At 36.6% G+C, this 21473-nt stretch overlaps 1 protein-coding gene across 6 annotated transcripts in view; it reads right to left on the bottom strand.

The window, feature by feature from the left end:
* The window catches only part of Spag16 (sperm associated antigen 16), an 809062-nt gene that overhangs the window by 714734 nt on the left and 72855 nt on the right, over positions 1–21473 (bottom strand). For 4 of the 6 annotated variants that reach the window (XM_040753382.1, XM_040753381.1, XM_040753383.1 and 1 more), the window contains one exon: positions 19556–19665. In XM_040753382.1, the coding sequence (XP_040609316.1) occupies positions 19556–19665 (110 nt within the window). Of the gene's footprint in view, positions 1–477; positions 3119–19555; positions 19666–21473 lie in introns of those variants that run through there. The other 2 variants (XM_013113657.3, XM_013113656.3) reach the window with 1 other exon arrangement.

The raw sequence follows: 21473 nt of genomic DNA on the forward strand, positions 1-21473 counted from the left end.
AAACAAGAAAAGCTGTAACAGTGGCTCACTGACTAAACAGTTGACAAAATGTAGTCAATAGACAGTTGCAAACTCGTAAATACAAAAGGTCGACAGCATGTCCAAATTAATGTAAACTTGTTTCTTAGTAACTTTCCAGAGTTGATCCAAGAATGAATAACCTCCATAGTTGTAGAATATTAAAATGGAGCCAGAAGTCACAATGTAAAATCTTCTAAGTACAGAAGGTTTAATTAGTTTTACTGAAATTTCTACTGTACATTTAAAATAAAGGTCTTTTCTAAAAAAATATATAAATATACTATTCAGTTAATAACTATTCAGTTAAAATTCAAAATTTTAAAAGGACAACAATTTTAAGAAGCTCAAGAGTAATCTTAAAATATAGAAATGACCTTCCTGGTAGAAATAAGGCATATGATAAAAATTATAGTGATATTCAGCACTGTACAAACCAAATCACAAGGAACAAATTAGTTTTACCCGAGATATTGAAAAGATTGTTTATTTAGAAAATCTACAATGACATTTACCACACTGAAATATTAATAGGAAAAATCATCTCAGAACCAGAAGACACAATATTCATGATGAAATTAAAATTTAACACTTAAACATGATTTACAAATTGCCACTAATATACTATTAAAATTTAGACATTCATTATGAAACAAACTTAATAAATTCTATCTACCAAAACCAAAAAATATTCCTTGTGTTACAACGTCACATACATTCCCTTTTTACATAAACATGGTAAGAATGTTTGTTCATATATACAACAACCTTCTGGAGATTCTAAGCAATATGCAATCATAAGTAAAACAAAAAAATCCAGTTATAGATGAGAAAAATCACACTATTTACTAGGGAAGTTCCACCAAACTACAAACCATATGAAAAAATAATTTAAAAAGGTAACTATTTCAGATTAATTCTTCTTAAGCAAATGTGTTTTATATGACAATCTCAGAAAACACTTTTACTCATGCAGTACTCATACAGATGTGAAAAACTATGACATCTATTTTCCAGAAATAAGCAAGCACATAACAATTTAGACTGGGATCTCAGTACTGAGGGGTCTAAGGAAGGATGGTTTCATGTGTAAGAGTACGCAGAGCTACACCATACTGAGACCCTGCCTTAAAAATGAACAAAAATCAAATATAATTTAGATATTATAGCTATGGAAAAAAATTAAAGGAAATTGGGTTAACTGGAGATAATGACATGAGACATTAAGATATGCAAATGAACAACCCAAACAGAGAAAGCCTTAAATGCAAATGTCACAAGACAGGAGTATGTCTATAGTATTCTAGAAACTCATGGAATGCTAGTCTGTGGATGCAAAATGTAGCAGGAGAAAATGAAAGAGAGGTAAACGGGTGGAAATGCAGAGAGCCTTAGAAGTCATGATGAATATAGGGGGCCACTGAAAAAATTTCAGCAAAGAAATGTTATGGGTTGACACCTTTAAAATGATGACTCTAGCTACTGTGTTTACAGGAAAATAATGACAAAAGCAGAGACCAATTATATTTCTATAATAATCTTATACGTGTACACACAAGCAAGAGCTACAGTGAGAACTGGAGAAGGAGAGGAGGTAGGAAGGGAAACAGTACTGGTGTTATAAAGAGAAAGATGATTTTCAAGAACATAACAAAATAATTTCTTATCAAAAGTGAGAGAAGACAGGCAGACACCTCAGGATCGGGATAAGTGCAGAAGTGTTTTGGCTAAAGAGAGGGAAGGGTTGCATTTCTATTAAGAAATGTGGAAAGTAAATGAAGGCACCTGCAGCAGGAAATCAGTATCTGGTCAGAGGTTGAACGGGCGACTGGGTACTTAAAATCAGAGCTCAGAGAAGAGTTGGTCCTGGATAATGTAAATTACACTCACAAATGTGTCAGTAGAACTCAAAGGCCTGTCACACATAGAGAGTGACCAAAGACATATAAAAACTGAATGCTGATCTATATGCAGGGTTTAGGAGTGTGGTGCAAAGAGTAAATGAAATTATAGGTCAGTTATGAACAGCAACAAGGCCTAAGAAATGGCTGTGATAATGAGTAGCTGAGAATGATAATGTGTGGTCAAATGTCAAGAAGTTCAAAATCCAAAATGTTGGAAGCATTATCCATGAAAACATTGAAATCATGAAGATTCAGGCAAGAATCATAAAGAAAATGGCAATGTCTCAGGGATTTATTGCTTTCCATTTATAAAAAAATCACTAGGGAAGATGTGCCTGTAATAAACAATTTTTATGAGTGGGACAATCTGATCAAAATGAGATGCAAGGAAAGGAATATTCAAGAAACATGGAAGGACCAGGGCTGGAAGTAGCAAAAGGCAGATAAAGTCCAGTGCACTGACTTGAGTATAGAGAAAATAAACACCCCTAATGGTGCTATCAAGTGATGGTGTGCTGGAGCTGTGTGCTGGAGTTGGCCCGGGACTGCCTGTGAGTACCAGTCCCCAACTCACATTCAGTTACTTTAGATTAAAACTTCAGCTGCTGAACTGTGCGTCTAACGCCATCACCCAATGCCTCTCTTTAAAGAACTGACTGCTAGACAGTGGCCAGGACTCCACTGGCAGCACAGTTATTACTGGAGCAGCCAGACTACCCATGGCACAGGACAGAGGGAACACTACAGTAGAACATGAAAACTCAACTTGAGTCCTTTAAGTACAAACAGTTTGACAAGTTAGGGAAAAAGAAGTTGGTCAGGAAGGATGATGTGATGAGATTAAAGTTCTGAAAATCAATGATGAGCTCCTTAGGCTCCTTCAGAAGTCCCAAAAGAACAAGGAAGAAGGTACAGGTGTTGATAAAAGACAGGACAGAGGGAGGAAACCAAAGAAGATGTATTGCTCAGAATCTTCTGTTTGGCTCTGGCTGATAGAGACAAGATGACCTGTGTGGCTTTATTCTGGGTGTCCCTGTACTCTGCCTTCTTTTGCTAATGGAGCCCTGCTGAGGCGTGGTCTTATTCCAACTTTGAGAGTTCCCTCTCCACTCCTGATGATGGGGGCATGGAGTTGGGCAGAACGATGATCTTGTACTGACCGTATTAGCACCCTCTTGAATTCTGTTGAAGAAGGCCTTAAAGCCAAGAAAGAAACAAGTCATTAATTTTTAAAAGATCACTTACAACAACAAAAGTATAAAATCAGAGACATACTGTCTATAAAAGTCATGAGAAAAGAAACACTTTAAGGAATTTGGAAAACATTTTCAAATTATACATAGAAAAATAAATGTATAAGACTAGATAAAAACTACTAAAGAAGAAAAATAGGTTGAAAGGTTTTGAGATACATCTAAACATTAAATATAGAAAATTTATGTTATATAATATCAACATATTATAATATACCATATTATAATATACAAATATACTCTGTATAATATACATACTGTAAAAAATACATAATTTACCATTGCCATAGAAGTAAAAAGAAAAAATCACAAATGCAAAGTTCAGAAAGTAAAATGTATACATGTGGTAGTATAATTTGGGTATAAGGTACCTCCAGAAAATGTTCATATTTGAAGTCTTGGTGACTGCCTATTAGATTCAATCCTTGCAACCTGATTGGATCTGAAGAATCTGATCTACAGCCTATCTACTGATAAATCATAAGATAGTGATGATTTCAGGAATAACAGGAAATCTCTTTAGTAATGAGTATATGAGCACCTTCAATCCCCTGCCAGAACTTCAACACAAGATAGTTAGAAAACACATAAAATCTTTCTACCTCGTCTTTCACATTGATCCTTGAGCCTTTGGGGGAGGGGTTTATTCAAGGACTGAGTGATCCTAAGCCTCTCAACCATGTCACAGTTTCCAGCTGTGGGTCTTTATGTTAATTATCATCTATTTCAAGAAGAAGCTTCTCTGAAGAGGAATGAGTGAAGCACTGATCTGGGGGCACATTTGTATGCCATTAGGATTCATTTTTATTGCTATGCTCCTTTAGTAGAATAATAGTAGCAGATTTTTCCCATGTGCAAGAACTATGTAGTCTCAGATTCTGGACCACTTTAGCGATGTCAGATATAGGTTTCACCACACAGAGTAGTCCTTAAATCCAATCAGAAAGTGTTGGCTACCTCCATTACATTCATGCTGCTACTGCACCAGGTTATCTTGTAGGAGTTCACTGTTGTAGATTCCAGTTTGTAGCTGGGTAACATTGAGGATTACCTTCTCTTATAGCTGGCAGAGTCCCTTCTAGCACCATGAAAGTTAGTAGGAGTTCAACTTGTAGTTGGGCAATGGTTTTGCCTAGACTGTAAGAGCCAGGGGTTATGGATGACTTCGAGGAAACAATGTCTCCCAGACAAAAGACTAATGTACATAAGAATTCATAAAGAAGACTGTGGCAACGGGAGAAGATCTGCCCAGATTTAAATAAAAAAAGGGTCATAGAACTAAAAGGAGGAAGTGGACACAGGGTCCCACTTCTAAACAAGAAGCTATCTGCAATTGATAGTTGCTGGCAAAGATAAAATCAGTTTTTAACAATGGAGTGTCACTGGATATATCATGCATACTCCAGGGCAGGTCCATGCTCAAGAGAATTTGGCCTGGCCAACACAAAAGAACTCCATGGTTTTTCTGTGAACTTTTTATTTCATTATTTCATTATGTTTTAACATTTGTGTCTTCTTTTTTCTTTTACTTTTTTTTTGATTTTCAGTTTTTCTGAAGATTTTTTTGAAAGACTGAGAGAGAGAGAAAGAGCATAAATTTGGGTGTGTAGGGAGATGAAGATAATCTTGAGTTGGGAGATGGAAAGATCAACAAATGGAAAAAAAATTAAAAAGGGAGAAAATCTCTACAGATTTAAGCAGGACACTGTTAAAATAATCTGTGGGACAAAAAAAGGAAATTGTAAAGAAAATATATAGAATTGATAGGAAATACTGCACACTGAAACATAAGATTTAGTTAAACAAAGATAAAAGCAGAAAATAGTGACAATACAAACAGGAAAACAATACTAAAGTTTAATGAATCAAAATACTAGTACTTTAAAATGAATCGCTGAAGTTGATAAACACCTATGTAATAAGATGAAAAAAAGAGAGAAGACTAAAATCACAAGAATGGAGAAAAGGAAATTACAGCATACCCTACTATCATTAAAAGAATAGTAAGATGACATTAATGGCTTTATGACTGTAAGATAAACAACTAAGATGACAAACAGCCAAAACTCATCTAAAGACAAATCATCCTCATAAAACCATAAGATTATTAAAGAAATTGTATTAGTAAGTCCAGTGCTCCCCATAAAGAAATCTTAAGGTCCAAGTGATTGTATTGGTTAATTTACTTAATCTTTAAAAAGCAAATTGATAACTACTCGGCAATAAAAATAAACAGGTTAATGAGCCATACAACAGCTTGGATGAATCTCAGAGGAATTATATTTCAAAGATCAACAATTTCAGAGTAAAATTGGCAAAAATTTGCAAAATGTTATTTCACTGTTGCTAAAGTATAAATTGTCTATAGCAAAAAGAAAAAAAAGTACATGTTCCATTTAATAACAAGAGAAATGAGAATTGATGCAGAATGAAGTAATACATTTTACACATTAGTCTGGCAAAAATAAAGAATCCTGGTAATACCAAGTGTTGGAAGAGTTGTACAGGAGGAAGAATTATACATGTAAGTTTGCAAATATGTTCGACAGGTTTGGAAGAATTGTGCTAATTAAATCCTTATCCTTATTCCACACCTAGGTTAATTTCCCATAAAAGCTCTTCTATGAATGTGCAGTGATAGGTACCAATTATGGTAGTCTTAGTCATTAGATTAAGAACATGGAGACAGCCTGAATATTATGAATAAAAAAAAACAGAAAAGAAAATGGGAACTGAATTATAGCCACATACATCGTGGAGTAGTCTCAGAAACAAAACAGTAAAAGAAAAGACAAATTACAACAGACTACATTTACAATAACCTTTATTTTATGTTTATGTTAAATTAAAAGGCATAATATAAATGATGAGTGACATTTGTTTTAGTACATTTAATGCATAAATCCATAACTTTCATAAATTATGTACTTTGAAGTAAATACTATACTTCTTGTTATTGAAGCTTCTTGTTTCTTTTTTATTTTTTTTAATTTTTTTATTACTTTTTTGAGATGATTTCACTGTGTAGACCACAGTGACTATGAACTTTCTTGATGCTCCTGTCTCAGCCTAGATTGCTGAGAAAATAGCGTTGCACAACCATGTCTAGTGGCAGGTGTGGTGGTATTGGCTGTTATTTCCATAGTGACATAGGTCCTGAGCATCTTTCCACTGCAATTTCATGTGGGAGCATTTTTCATGATCAATAGTCACACATTTATAATTCAAAGTAAATAGTTAAGCATAATCCTGAGAATGACCAGAATTTCTTAATTACTTATATTACAATTCATATTTAGTCTCAGTAGATAAACATAATATATTTAGCATAATATAATTTGTGTTTATTTAATTTTATACCCAAAAAAGAATTATAAGCAAGTTGACTTAATCCTTATCAATTTGCTATAGCACAATATTATGAATAAATATTGTGTTAATTTATTTCCTTGGGGATTTATAAATGAATTATTCCAACTGTGGAAGACATTTGGCACCATTTGCTAATTATTGATATGAAAATTCTCACTTGGACCTCATCACAGACTTTGTAATGATTTCCATATTTTCAAACTCTGAAACAATGAAAAATAAATTTCTTCCTAACTTTACATACTCAAAATATGGTGATCGCACGTTGTAATACAATATATACAATTACTGGAATAATGTTAAGCAGATATTTAGTGAATACCATCATAACAAGCTTACTATAGGTAGAATATAACATCCATAATAAAAATTCTATACTGTACTGACATCAACTATACTATAAAGAGTGCAGGGCCCCAGCTCTTAGGTAGATAAAGCTTGTGTGCATTACCATCAAGCTGGAGTGGCATAACACCACAGACAGCATCACATGCGAATTCCCCTATCACTAACTCCATGCCAGCTTTTGTTGCCATCCGTATTCCTGATGATGCTCATTCTGACTGGGGAGAGAGGGAATCTTTTTTAATTTTGTCTGTATTTATTTTATGTGTATTGGGTGTTTTACTTGCATATATGTCTGTGTGCCTAGTGTCCAAGGAAGCCAGAATGGGGGGGTCAGATCCACTGGGACTGAAGTTACAGATGGTCGTGAGCTTCCATTTGGGTGTCTGTAATTGAACATGGATCTTATAGAAGAGCAGACAGTATTTTCAACTGCTGAGCCATCTCCCCAGGCCTGTGAGGCAGAACCTTAAGACTTAATTTACACTGGCTTGTTGAGACAAGTTTGAGGGCAGGAAATAATAGATTGTAATAATCAAAGAGGTATAATGCTTTGGGCAAAAAACTTAAGTAAAAAGGGGGGTGGGAATATGGAGAAAATTAGGAGTGGTTGCAAAGCCAAAAGAAAGTAGATATGAACTACCATATGGAAACCTACAATCTCACAGCCAAACATGACAAATATAATTAATTGAAAGGCTATCAGAATACATGTGAAATGAAAAAAGGAGGAGAGATACTGTGTGTTAAAGCATTGCAGTGACTGGGGTATAGGGAATAAGGAAGAGTAGAGAGTAGGGGGTAGGTTAACCAAAACTAAGGATATATGAATAAAACCTTACATCAACCCACTGGTCAGTAAAATAATTTTGAAATACAACTCTAAAAATATAACTCAAACAGCATGGGTGGACAATGTTCTTCCCAGAAAACATGAAATTTTAAAAAGAAAATTGCAGAGGCGTGGGATATCTCCCTTCCAGTTATTGGTCAAGGATGCTCCAAAAGTTCCAAAACAACACCAGCTACTGAAAATACCATATATTTCAGATGCAAAACATAGAGAAATTAATCTCAAATAGACAGGGGAACTTCCTCCTTGCTGGCTAATTTTCACAGTGCTGAATGTGCTATGCTGACTGTTGAGGAGGAAAGGTAATGGTCTTATCCTGTAGTGAATGCTGCCAAGCAAGACATGCCCACTGGTGCAACAGTGGCATGCTTATTATATGCTTACTAATTAACCACTTTCTGGTTGGATTTGAGACCTGGTTCATGGGAGGGAATTCCCTGCCTTGCCCCATGGCTTGAAGGTCCTAGCGTTTTGCTAATGGTCATGTTGACTTCTAAATATTACATGCATGCCCACAGACCTAGACTGATTTCAGCCTTGGTGAGAGAAGCTTCCTTCTGCCTCACATCATATGAGGAGCTATTAGCAGTAGTTAGCTGCTGGAGGTGGGTAGAATTACTTTGTTTTTGTTTCATTTGGGTAGCTTTCCTATGCTTCAGTGGATGGCCCTACTGCTCATGAGTTGTGGGATAATCTTTTGTATATTGTGAAAATGTGTCTCTGTTTTACTTCATCTGCCTCTGGTGCCTTCTGATTGGTTTAATAAAGAGCTCAATGGCCAATAGTATAGGCAGGACTTCTGGAGAGAGAGAGAAGAATTCTGGGAAGAAAAGAAGTAGATTATGCTGGCAAGACACTGAGGAAGTCAGACATACAGAATGGAGGAGAGGTAAAAAGCCATATGACAGAATGTAGATTAACAGAAATGTGCTAATTTAAGTTATAAGAACTAGTGGCACAAGTCTAAGCTAATGCCAAGCTTTCATAATTAATAATAAGTCTCCCTGGAACTCAAAAATAAAGTCCAACAAGAAAGACGTGTTATACTCATCCACATATGGGGAGCACCAATTGGAATTAATGGATTATCAAAAAAAAGACATGTAGTCAGAGTGGTTGGAGTGGGAGGACTTTAAGAGGCTGGAGAAGAAAAATGGTATATATAATGATTCATTTTATTTCATATTATATATATGAAATTTTCAAAAATAATTTTAAATATCATTTATGACACCTCAATAAATAACCTTTTTATGGAAATGTTATCATTACTTGATAGAGAAGAGGTCTTTTTTACATTTTATAACCTAATACTGATAAAAAATAAATAAAAATAAAACTCCATTGTGAATATCTTATTCTTCTTGGTTCATAAAGGTAGATATACCATAGCTAAGTAATATCTGGGTTTTTACAGGTAACAAGGGGATATCTAAGTTTAAATACAGATTAGACTTGAAAGTCCTCCAAACTGCTGAAACAGCTTCTGTCAACATGTATGCTGGAGAATGCTAGTAGGAACTGCTCTGAAGAGAATGGAGTATGATAACTTACTTGTAAGAGGAAAAGCTACAAAAGAGATAAATGAAGCTGTCAAATAATACCTTTTGGTTCCCTTAAGAAAACATTGTATCCAAAGGAGTTAGAATAAACACACAAAACTGAAAATTCACCTACAGCTTATAAGAAAGCTGATATATTGCCTATATTCATCACATAAGGCAAGTTTCAAAAAAGCTATTCTTGTATGTGCTACTGATTGATAACTTATGCAATTAAAATTAAGCTAAATATATGTCAAATTATTGGTGATTATTGACACCATCTCTTCTATATTGTTACATTACTGTGTGTGTTACATATTATGTTGTATGCTCTTATACTAACTTTTTGAAGTAAGGTCCATGAAAAGCCTTCAGTGAGATTCCTTTATTGTCTTTACATGTTTTTGGCATATAGGAGCTACAGAACAGGAGACATATAGAAGAGGATTTGATATATTTCATTTCCAAACAGAACATCTGAAGCACTACTGATTGACCTCATAGCACAATTGAAGACCCAGGTTTTGTATTATGACAATGATGGTATGGTTGCAGTTGCAGAAATACCAATCAGTGTATTCACATAGATGCAAGTGGGTTCCTAGGAGTTATATGCCAGAATCTAAGGAAGAACAGCATCTGCCTACAGCTGGATCCTGTTTTGCCACAGGTAAAGGATTTGTCACTGTTGGTCTCTTAGACACTATGTGACTATTGCTGGGGCACAATCCTACTGTGTTAGAGACCATGGGGAGACACTGCTGAGAAGACATGAGAATCCTGCTGTCTTACCCACCCCTTACCCACAGTGTAGCATCTAAGTACATCACCCTCAAAACCTGAGAGTGTCATACCCGGGGAGTATCCCAGAAATGTCCCCATTGTACCTTCAGAAGACAGCTGTGCTGGACTTCCACACTCCTTTGAGCTCACAGGAACCTTCTTCTACCAAACATGCAACTACTAACCAGACAATCAAGGGATTAAATGGCCCCATGCCATTGGCGCTCACTAAAGACAGCTGTCCAGTGTCACCCTCGTTCTGCTTTTATCATCACACTGGAAGTTGGTTCGCAGAAGTCTGATCTCCCAGTGTGTGGTGACATTCTGTTTGTGAACTAATAAATAAAGCTGGCCTGAAGATCAGAGTGCAAAGCTAGCCACACTAGTCAGTCATAGAGTCCAGGCAGTAGTGGTGTACACCTTTAATCCCAGCAGTCACACTAGTTAGCCATAGAAACTGGGCAGTGGTGGTATGCACCTTTAATCTCAGCACTAGAGAGGAATATATAGCATGTGAAGACAGGAGTACAGTGTATTCAGTTTGCAGTCACTCTAAGGACAGGATCACCCCTTTTGGTCTGAGCCTTGGTAGAGGTCTTCAGCTTGAACCCCATTATCTGTCTTCCACACAAAGGTTAGCCCAGCCAATGAAGTAGGATAGATGACCATGACAGAAGTAACATGCTCAGCTTGATTGAAAGCCATTTTTAAGAGTAACAACTATTTTTCTAATAAGTCCTAAATAATAGTTGCTAAATAATTTGCTGCCTGAATAAACAATCTAAAACTTTTAGTACACATATTTTAGTTAGTCTCCTAAAGTTTTGTTAAAATGTATTTAAATATTAAGATGGTATGACTTTTTTAATGTTTCTAACAGTTGACATTTCAATTTTCCAATGTATTTAAGGTTTCCTTATAAAAAATGCTTAACCATCCATTTATTTTCTATCCATACATCCTCTCAAGTGTACCCTCTGCTTCCATCCCTCTGGATAAGAAATATTTAATTTTTACAAAATTTTAATTGAAGTAACATTTAAATCACACAAAATGTATCGACTTAACTAGTTTAAGGAAAGAGTTCAGAGATGAAGAAACATTCCACATCACTGAAAGAATATATTTGGCAGTTGCCAAAATAACCCAATTAGTTCATGGCCTGTGGGATACAGATTAGTGTGGAGGGAAAGGTCTGGTGCTAACTTCTAAAGCTGCCCTGGAAAGACTGGTGGGAGCTGGAAGAAATTACATATGATATGTCCACAAAATTCCTGTCTAACTTTCAGAGGTGGGGGGGCAATCCTGAAGGCATGCAGTAAACTGCTAAAATTCAACAGTGCTGCACACCCATTGCAGATGTTCTGTCTGACACATTATATTAGAATGGATAAATAAAACATTCAATGATATGTAAAAAATTTTGGATTTCAAGATAAATATACCAAAGAAGTGGTTTGTGCAAATAGGAGGTCAGTGGTTCCTGTCCCACAGTCGTTGACTGCCCACAGATGAGCTTAAGGATACACACTTTTAGAACATCTTGAAAATGTAAGATAATATAGGTTATAACAGGAACCTAGGGCTACCTCTTGATAACATGTTCAGGATTCATATCTTCTCAGGAGTGGTCTGTAACATAAGTCACGATGATCCATGTGACCTGTACATACATTTATTAGGATTTAAAACTGGATCACTCATCTAGGACTATAGGCCTTTTACACTGTGATGGGGGCAGTCCTTCTGTGTATAGGTCTCTCTTATTGGTTAATAAATAAAGCACTGTTGTCAATAGGGAAGCAAGATAGGTGGGACTAAGTGTCCAGGAGGATTCTGGGAAATGTAGTCACGGGTAGAGAGTTGTCATGTGATCCCAGGGAAGAGAGGATACATTAGGATGCCATACTGGGGAAGAGAAGTCCTTATAGAAATATATATTAGTAGTCATGGGTTGATACTTAAGACAGAACTAGCCAATGAGAAGCCCTGGATATTGATCAACAACATTGTAACTAATAGGGTCTCCATGTGTTATTTTGGGGGCTAAATCGGCAACAGGACACAGGCAGGATTCCACAACAATATGGCACCTACAACGTAGGGTATGTATTAAGAACTTCCACTTAAAACTTGACAAAAGCTTAAAATGGGATTTTACAATCAAAAGAACAGAGGGAAACACTGCTTCTTGGTTGCAGCATTTTTCTCAGTTGAGCTCTGTTTTGTTAGAGACAAGCAGAGACTCACTCGGCTCCCTTAAGGGATTCTTCCTGACTCAGCATAAGCAGCAAAAATATGCAGGGCTCTTTTAAGAGACCCCACAACTAAACAAGAATGGTGTGTACGAGCAGCTGGCATTGGCAATGTCTATATCTCCAAGCCTGCAGCATTTGCTTGATGTCGGCATATACTAAGGCTGTGAGCACAGCTCCCAGTGCTGGCAGTAAACTTACACCCGTCATGTTGGAAAATCAGCAGTTAAAACAGCCACTACTGCTTTAATTTTAGCAATGTTGTTTACCAGATAACAGACACGTGGCCAGAAAACATAGAGATTTACACTAAAGTCAGATTCAGATAAAGTAAAACCTCTAAAAGGTTTATAGTGTCTTAAAAAATATACGTAGGCTTGGAAGAGAAAAAGAAACAGGATAATGGCTGTATGTGGTGGCACAAGTCTTTAATCCCAGCACTCCAGAGGCAGTGGCAGGCAGATTTCCACAGAGAAACCCTGCCTCAGAGAAAGAAAAAAATAAACAAAAGTAATAGAAATAGAGTAATAAAAAAGCCACATAAAGATGAAAAGTACAAAGAGAGTCTGGATATTGTATGCTATTGTGTTGTCTTTGAATTCTTTAATTGCTGTGGAAGCAACAAAAACTACTAAAAGACATTTGATTATCAATGCTGCTAAATTAATCCAACTTATATATTATTAAAATGCTTTGACTTCTAAATTTAAATATAAGGACAGATTACTTGGGAAGAGAGTTTTTACTTGTGTTTCCACAGAAAATGGGGAGCTGTGGATTCCTTTCAGACTTCTATGGTTTGATGAAGCAAGACCTCTTGAAGCAGTGTCCCAGGCAGTCCAGCATCTGAAACAACTGGGATGATACAGTCACAACCGGAACCCAAAGAGAAAGAGTCTCCTTTCCCTAGCTCTTTTATATCCCCTACGTTCTACGTACCTGTGAACACACCCAAACAGGAGTGGTCAGCCCTATGGGTACGTAGACCTCTTCCTACAGCACTGAATTATGAAAGTTGCAAAACCAAGCAGAGTGTGAAGGTAAAGCAAATACTCTGCAACCTATAGTCATGTGAGGAGATGATTGCCTGAGCCATAAGGAGGGTGCGAATCAAACATCCCTAATAATCATGTCGCATTGACTCCATGAGTGCTTTCTCTCCGGTTCCCACAAGGTAAGACAGTTAAACAAAATTTCCTCCATTTGGCAAACTGCTTCATCCCTTTGTCTCAGGAAAATGTAAACTCCCTCATTCACTTTAAAGGTGTAATAGCCCTGGGGCTGGAGAGATGCTGTTATCAGTAAGGCACTTGTGAGACAGGTATGGAAACCTGAGTTTGAATCCCATCCTCCATGTACAAGGCCAAGTCTGGCCATCCATGTTCCTGTACGCACAGCACCATGTTGGCTAGAAACAGGAGGACTGGATTTGAATAGCTTGCTGGTTACAACAAAGCTTCAAGTTAGGAAGAGACTTTGGTTCAAAGGAATAAAGTTGAGAGAGATAAAGAAAGACACCAGATGTCCTCTTCAGGCCTCAATATATATATATATATATATATATATATATATATATATATATATGTATGTATATATATATGTGTGTGTGTGTGTGTGTGCATGTATGTATATATATATATATGTTTGCATATATGCAAATGTTTGCAACCAGTGTGTACCATTCAAACAAGGTGCTAAACTCCTTTTTGACTGATAACACTGTGAGACAATTCTGTTTAGGACTATATACACATTCCTTGGTTTGTTTTACCCAGGTTTTTATATTTTTATATATACTTGCAATAGACATGCTAATTCATTAGTAAAATCTCTTAATGATTCCTTGATTTATGAAGTCCTACTGTGATATAAAAGATGCATTGGAAGTCCTAGACCTTTAAATTCTTAACAACCAATAAGTAAAAATAAATGTACATATCTGCAGGAACCATAGAAAATAAGGCTTCTTTCCTTAAAGCACTGAACTTTCATGTCCCCACCTAACTCAGTAGTTTGGTTTTAGTAGAAATTAATGGATATTATGAGCTTTTGTGAACTACTGTAAGCCTATGGTGCTAAACTAATATGCTAGATCCACACATTTTCAAAGATCCTTATTTATTCTCATGGAATGCCACACACGTGCTTCTGGTTGAAGTATACACATTGTAGAAAACAAACTGATGTTTAGGATCTAACACCCACTGAATTAGCACTAGCTTCTCAACAGACAGAAGAGTAGCCCCTCTTCCTGGAAGCTCAATTATTACGCTTATTTAAGATCGATAGCTTCTAATGCTCTACTCACAGTCATGAAAACCAATGGCTCACAGAAACAGAAGTGCTTTTTCTCACTGTGAAATTTAAACGGTAGACTCCCAGGATTTTTCTTCCTGTCCTAAAAATGCTGGCCTCTTCTACAAAGAATGTTTCTACCATGACAGAAACATTCATCAAGTGGAAAATTGTGTCTGCTCTCTGTCATTCGTTAGTTTCTCTGCCACTTTGCTCTCAGCTACTAAGGAGACACTGGGTTGCTGTTAAACCATAAGTGTAAAGATGGACTCTGAAAGCCTGGGAAAACCTGAGGCACCCCTTAGTACTCCTATAGTAAAAGATAAATGTCAAAATAGCAGGGACACTAATGGCAACTATTCAGAATTGAGGCTAACCCAGCAGTACAGAACTCCCATATGCCAAGGTACTGACAAAACAAAGACAAGTATCTTTAACGATGGACTGTAGGCAGTTTAATAACCTATGATGTATTTTTATACACATTCTCAAAAAAATCACAAATAAGAGAAAAATAATAAGCAAAATAAAAACAAAAAATGAAGATATACAGATTCTGAAGCAAATGGAGCAGTAGACCATTAAAAGTCCAATTAGAGTCTTAAAGAAGAAGTGTGCTCATTAGTTTCAGTTCAACTTGACATGAGCTAGAGTTATTCGGGAAGAGGACTCTCAAATGAGAATATGCCTTTATAATACTAGCCTGAAGGCAAGACTACAGTATATTTTCCTTAGTGATCTATGTAGAAAGGCCCAGCCACATTGGGAGGTATTATCCCTGAGCTGGTAATCCTGGGTTTTGTAAGAAAGCAGCCAGAGTAAGCCATGGGGAGCAAGCCAGGAAGCAGCACTCCTTGATGGCTTCTGTAACATCTCTTGCCTCCAGACTTTGAGTTCCTGCCCTGACTGCCTTCAATGATGAAAGTGACATGGAAGTATAAAGTCAAATATAACATTTGTTCCCCAACTTTCTTTTGATCATAGTGTTTTATCACAGCAATAGTAACCCTAAGTCAAGGAGATTCATGTAAATATTACATCAACTGACATATTAGGCTTCTAAGAAAACAGAGTCAATGATGAATAAGAAATAAATCTAGGAAATTAATAACAAAGCTTTCAAAATAAAAACAAATTCAGTGACTTGATCATAATAAATTCAATGAAGTCATTTCCCCAATAGGCAACCAAAAGGCAATGTTCATATGATACATCAAAATGCAAGTCAAAGAGATGGGAATATGGAAGGAACTTAAGACTTATGAAATACTGTAAGTCTTAAGGCCTAGATAATTGTGCCTATTACTAGTTTTAGAATTGGAAAGAGATCCAAATGAACAATAAAAATGAAATGCCATGTGACAAAATAGCACTATGGGCTGAAGAATAAAATGTTCCATGTTATTTTAGAGATGGCAAACAAAAGCAAACAAACTGTACCATCATCTTGATATGGTCTGTTATAATTGACAACTCTTTAAACACCTAAAGGAGTAGGAAAAATAAGTTAGAAGTCTCCCAGAAACATATGTTTTAGCAAGCCACAGTAGTATGTTTCAATATGACTTTTTAGAAAGAACATTACATTTTGTTTCCCAGAGGAAGTATTTGGCTCCTTGAAAATTTTTAAATGATTTACTACAAGGAGTTGATTCTTTTACTCTTTTCATATATACTGAAGATAGAAGACATTTGAAAACACGGGATGGTGGGTACACAAGAACCTCTAAAGGGAAAGCCCTCACTTGAGGCCTAGTCTTCCAAGACTTGACATGAGTCATAGTCCAAACCTGTGTGAGGACCCTGCCCCAGGATGTCTCATGCTTGTTGTTCCTGCCTGGAAAGCACAGTAGGGATCCATGCCTAACCGGCAGTCTATAAAAGCAAGGTGAAGATCTCAGTGACAAGGAAATCCAAACTTCCCTTCCAACTAAGGCTACTGACTCTGATGCCAGGAGGAATACTAACCCACAGTTATTTTTATCAAGTATCCAAGAGGGTGGCCTGAAATGGAAACAAGGTAAGTAGGAAAGAAGTTCTGAGATGCATTTTAAGGGGAATATGGACAGGGAAAAAACTAGGAAGTGCTGTGACAGGACAAGGAGTTTCTAGGAGAAGCAGGTATTAGGAAGGCCTCACGACACAGACCTCCTGACTTTCAGGATCTGGCAGGACCAAAGTAATCTAAGTTACCACAAAGTGGTTCAAGTCAAAGCATAACTTCTCCAGTCCTTTTAAATCCCCGGCCTCTTCCAACTTCAACCTGACCAGCTAGAGGAGGCAAAAGCAAAAAGGAGCACATTCCATTGCCCTCACTATCTCTGTACCTCGAGCCCAGTGGCTTTTGGCATATCGATAAGAAAGTTCACTCTACATCAAACACAGAGTTTTAATATAAATATAGTTAAATATCAGTGTCACATTTTTCCAAATATTGGCACAATAATATGCTGCATCACATACAGTATTGCTTATTTCCCCACAACACAAGAATCACACCAAAAGCAAACATCAGCATCATCTAAGATAACAGGGCTGTTCCTTCAAAATGCAAGTGAGGAACTAATTTAAATTGATAACTATTATCAACCAAATATTAACTCAAGGCACAATGAGATTTTTTTTCAGGTGTGTAAACACTAAAATGATTTACCTTTTGAAATGCACTCCAGGAGATACTTCAGGAAACCAGCAGCCCAAAAAGAGCAATGTACAAACTAAGTAAGAAGGGCAGCTGAGAGGGAGGTAATGAGGTGTGAAAGAGCAGCTACATTTAAAAGCTACATTTAAAGATATGTTTCAGGGCCCATTTACTACTCCATGGCTCTATTATAAATAGTTAATTCTGCAAGAAATCATACTTATTTACATACAAGACATTTCATTGGTGTTTTATTAAATTCACTTATTAATTTACAGAAAATAGAATTAGCACTCTAAAACAAATGCAAGCATTACCAATTATGAGAATATGCATACTAATGTTATTCAGTTCAGTGAAATGCTCTAAATGTGTCTTTATTTCCATAACAGAGTCCATAGTGCCATCTGAAGTGAATAAAACAATTACACTGTGATGGATATAATAATGCATAAGTGCAAATTTAAATATTAATCAAAATGATTGGTCCAAGAAGAAAGAAGATGCAGATTCACTCTCTACAGTTCAGCCTCTTTGAAGTCTCAGATTTTAGATACTTTGTCATGTGTGGTAATACATCACCAAATAAAAATATATTCTGCATTGATATTCATATGTTCTGTATTTCCAAAGCTTTTTGTCATATAACATGTGAACCTTGAATTATAAATGTAAGAACTTACAGGAGTTAATAAATATCTCACCCAATTGTCACTAAGGATGGCATACCACCTGAAAGAGTATATATGTATATCAGGGGAAGAGAAAGTTCTAAGTGATGAGGACTACCATGAGCAAAATTTTTGACCCAACTGAACCTACCTCAAATAAACAGTGATGATGGAAAACAGCACTAACCTTAACATCATCAGTGGTCACTGAATCTAAGGCTTAACCTAAAAGTGCATATTATTTACTTTACTCTAATATTTTACACAATACCTGATTCCAATGTATACTCCAAAGGAAAAAGTATGTATGTTATATTATGTATAAACATGCTATACATTGAACTTATAAAAACTGATTTTCTTCTGGACCACTACTAAAAGCTATTATAAAAGAAAATGTTTTCACTTGAAAATAAGTGTCAGGGCTACATATACAACTCTGTAGTAAAGAGAACATGTTTCACAATTGTGAGGGGCAGAGTTAGGATTCTAGTACCCACATAACCAGACAGGGTCCTCCTCAAATGCCTGTAACTCAAGTGCAAGGCATCTGATTCACTCTTCTTGCATAGACCCACATACTGGCATGTGTACACACAGACACTGCATACACACATACACACACAATACAAATAATCATTAAACGTTAAAAATGAAAAAAGGAATGCAGATGTTATAGTATCTCTAGTAACAGATATTTGCATATGCAAAACTATTACCACATTCATAATTTTACAGAAATTTTATAACAAGATACTATACTCCCTTGACAGTTTGTCTTGACTGTTAACTTCTTAGGGTCTGGAAACAAGCCAAGGTACACATACAGGTGGTTTATTGGAATAGCTCAGCTGCCACCCATGCCCATGAGGGATTGTCTTCATTAGGCTAATTGCAATAGGAAGACCTGCCCTAAATGTGGGGAGCATGCCCTAAATGTGGGAGGAAGCTTGGAAGTGCATAAAACACGGAAGGAGCTGAGCACAACACCATTGCTCACCATTTTCTGACTGCAGAGGCAATCTGATCAACTGCCTGAATTCCTGCTGTCATGACTCCCTAACTCTGTGGCTATAAAAAAACACTTTATGCCTTTAATTGTTTTCCTTGGGTATTTAGCACAGTAACCAGATACATAACTAATACAACCCCCCAACATGTTTTACATTTTTTCGTGTTTTTATTCCTTATAGATTTTAATTATTATCCTGATTACAATGTAAATGTATTTAATATACAGATACATATTAAATGATGCATAGTTCTATTCTATGCTTTTTTAAAGGAAGATGAGGGAAGTTATGATAGACCACAGGAAAAGAAGGAAGCTTCTCTTTAGGACAGAGGTAACTAAGCAGAAACATGAGCAGGTTGCTGACTCCTGGAACTGTGGTGAGGTTGTTTTACAGATTCACAGAGCTGCCCTTACCACTAGTAAGCAGGTGATCACAGTAACAAGTTGCTAGTACTGTTTGCCCAAGTTCTATTTTTCCCTGTAAAAGAGCTTGTAGTAAACTCTGAACTCCTTTTTCAGTACATAATCTGATAGTGTATAAATTGCACTCCTGTAATGATCACAATGTTAAATAGTGGCTAGAAGGAACATAAGCAACTGGCATACCTTTCTTTCGTTCCTCATTTTTGTTTTATTATCATTTTCTTCCCTGGCTTCACGAAGACATTTCTGAGTAGGGCCTTCAGACTTGTTTTCTTTCTCACAGCTGTGACCAACTGCAAGACAAAGGCAAAACATTTACCTGTAAAAGATCTGATTATAACAAACAATTATAGAGCAAGATTCTTATAATACATGCATTATGAGAGTATTAAAATTTATCTATGTAAGATATGATTATATGGGCTCGTAAGCTAAATCAGTGTTTACCCACACTTGCCACCCAGTCTGTGGACCTAAGTTTGATCTCTAGGCCCCCTACAGTGATAGGAGTGAACTGGCTCCCACAAGTTGTCCTGTGACCTCCACACTTGTATGTGCCCCAACACACAAATAAATGTTTTTTATTACTTATTTTATGTGTTTGAGTGTTTTGCTTAGATGTATGTGTATGCATTGTGTTTATGCCTGGTGCCTACTAAGTATTTCAAAAGAGACATCAGATTCCCCTGGAACCAGAATTAGAAATGCTTGTAATTATGCCCAGGTCTTCTGCAAGAGCAACAAGTGCTCTTAACCGTGGAGTAATCTTTCCAGTGCCACCCCACCATGATTTGCTGTGGAGGTGCTTGTCTCACTGTGTAGCCTTGGCTGGTCTATAACTTACTAGGTAAACCAGGATGGCCTTAAACTCAGAGATCCACCTTCTTCTGCCTCTTGAGTGCTAGTATTAAGGTGAGTGCCACCCCCCCCCACTAACCTAGGAGATACCCCAGAGACCTAGAATAGAACCAAACACAAACCAAAAAGGGAAAAAAGTCAATGAAATAATTGCTAATGACATTCTGATATATTCATAGATTGGTGCCTAATGCAACTGTCATCAAAGAAGCTTCGCCCAGAAACTGAAGGAACCATGCATAGACCCACAGTGAAATATTAGGACGAGCTCAGGGAATCCTGCAGAAGAGGGGGATAAAGGAGTAAGGGAGCCAGTGGTGTCAAGAGCACCACAAAAAACACACAGAACCAACTAAACTGGGCTCATTGGGGCTCACAGAGATGAAAATGACAGCCAGGGACCCTACATGGGCCTGACCTAGGCACTCTGCATATATGTGACAGTTGTGTAACTTGGTCTTCGTGTGAGTCCTGACAGTGAGATCAGGGGATGTCTCTGACTCTGTTTTCTGCTTTTGGGACCCATTCTTCCTACTGGGTTGTCTCATCAAGACTTAATGAAAGAGGAGCTGCCTAGTCTCACTGCAACTTGATATACCATGGCTGACTGAATACCCATGGGAGTAGAAACTTTGGTTGGATGTAAAAACAAACAAGAACAAATAAATGAACAAAAAAGTTTTGCACCACCATGCCCAGTCTCATTGTTTTCAAAATATGATTATAACCAAAATATTCCAAGATTCTATTATTATATGAATTATAAAGGTACTAAACTAATAATAAAACAATCTAAAATGTTTTAAGATGGGTTTCAAATTTCAGTGCCCCAAAATTTAAGGTGGCATTACCTTAGAAGATTAGTAACATTGGATGGTGAACCAGCTACAGAGTATGAAAGCAGTCTCCTATCGTGATATATTCAGATTCCTCCACCATAAGACTTCGTGTACTTATAAACAAAGTTGACCAAGGCCAAAGGACAAATGATAATAAATGGCAATATTTTAAATAAATGGCAAATGTTTTAAAGATTACTTAATTTTTAATCTATGCCTCTCAGTGTTGAGAACAGATAGCAATGAACATAAGACTGCATGGCTATAGTTGTAGCTTTGTCTCCCAGATCTCCTGAGACAGAAGCAAGCTCACGGAATCATGAGGAAGGGGCATGACAGGAAAAGACTTCTGCATTTACATCTTTCTATACACACATATAGGTACATATGATTTGCACTCTGTA

Source organism: Mesocricetus auratus, unplaced genomic scaffold (genome assembly GCF_017639785.1).
Source record: "Mesocricetus auratus isolate SY011 unplaced genomic scaffold, BCM_Maur_2.0 Super-Scaffold_100010, whole genome shotgun sequence".
NCBI classification, from domain to species: Eukaryota; Metazoa; Chordata; class Mammalia; order Rodentia; family Cricetidae; genus Mesocricetus; species Mesocricetus auratus.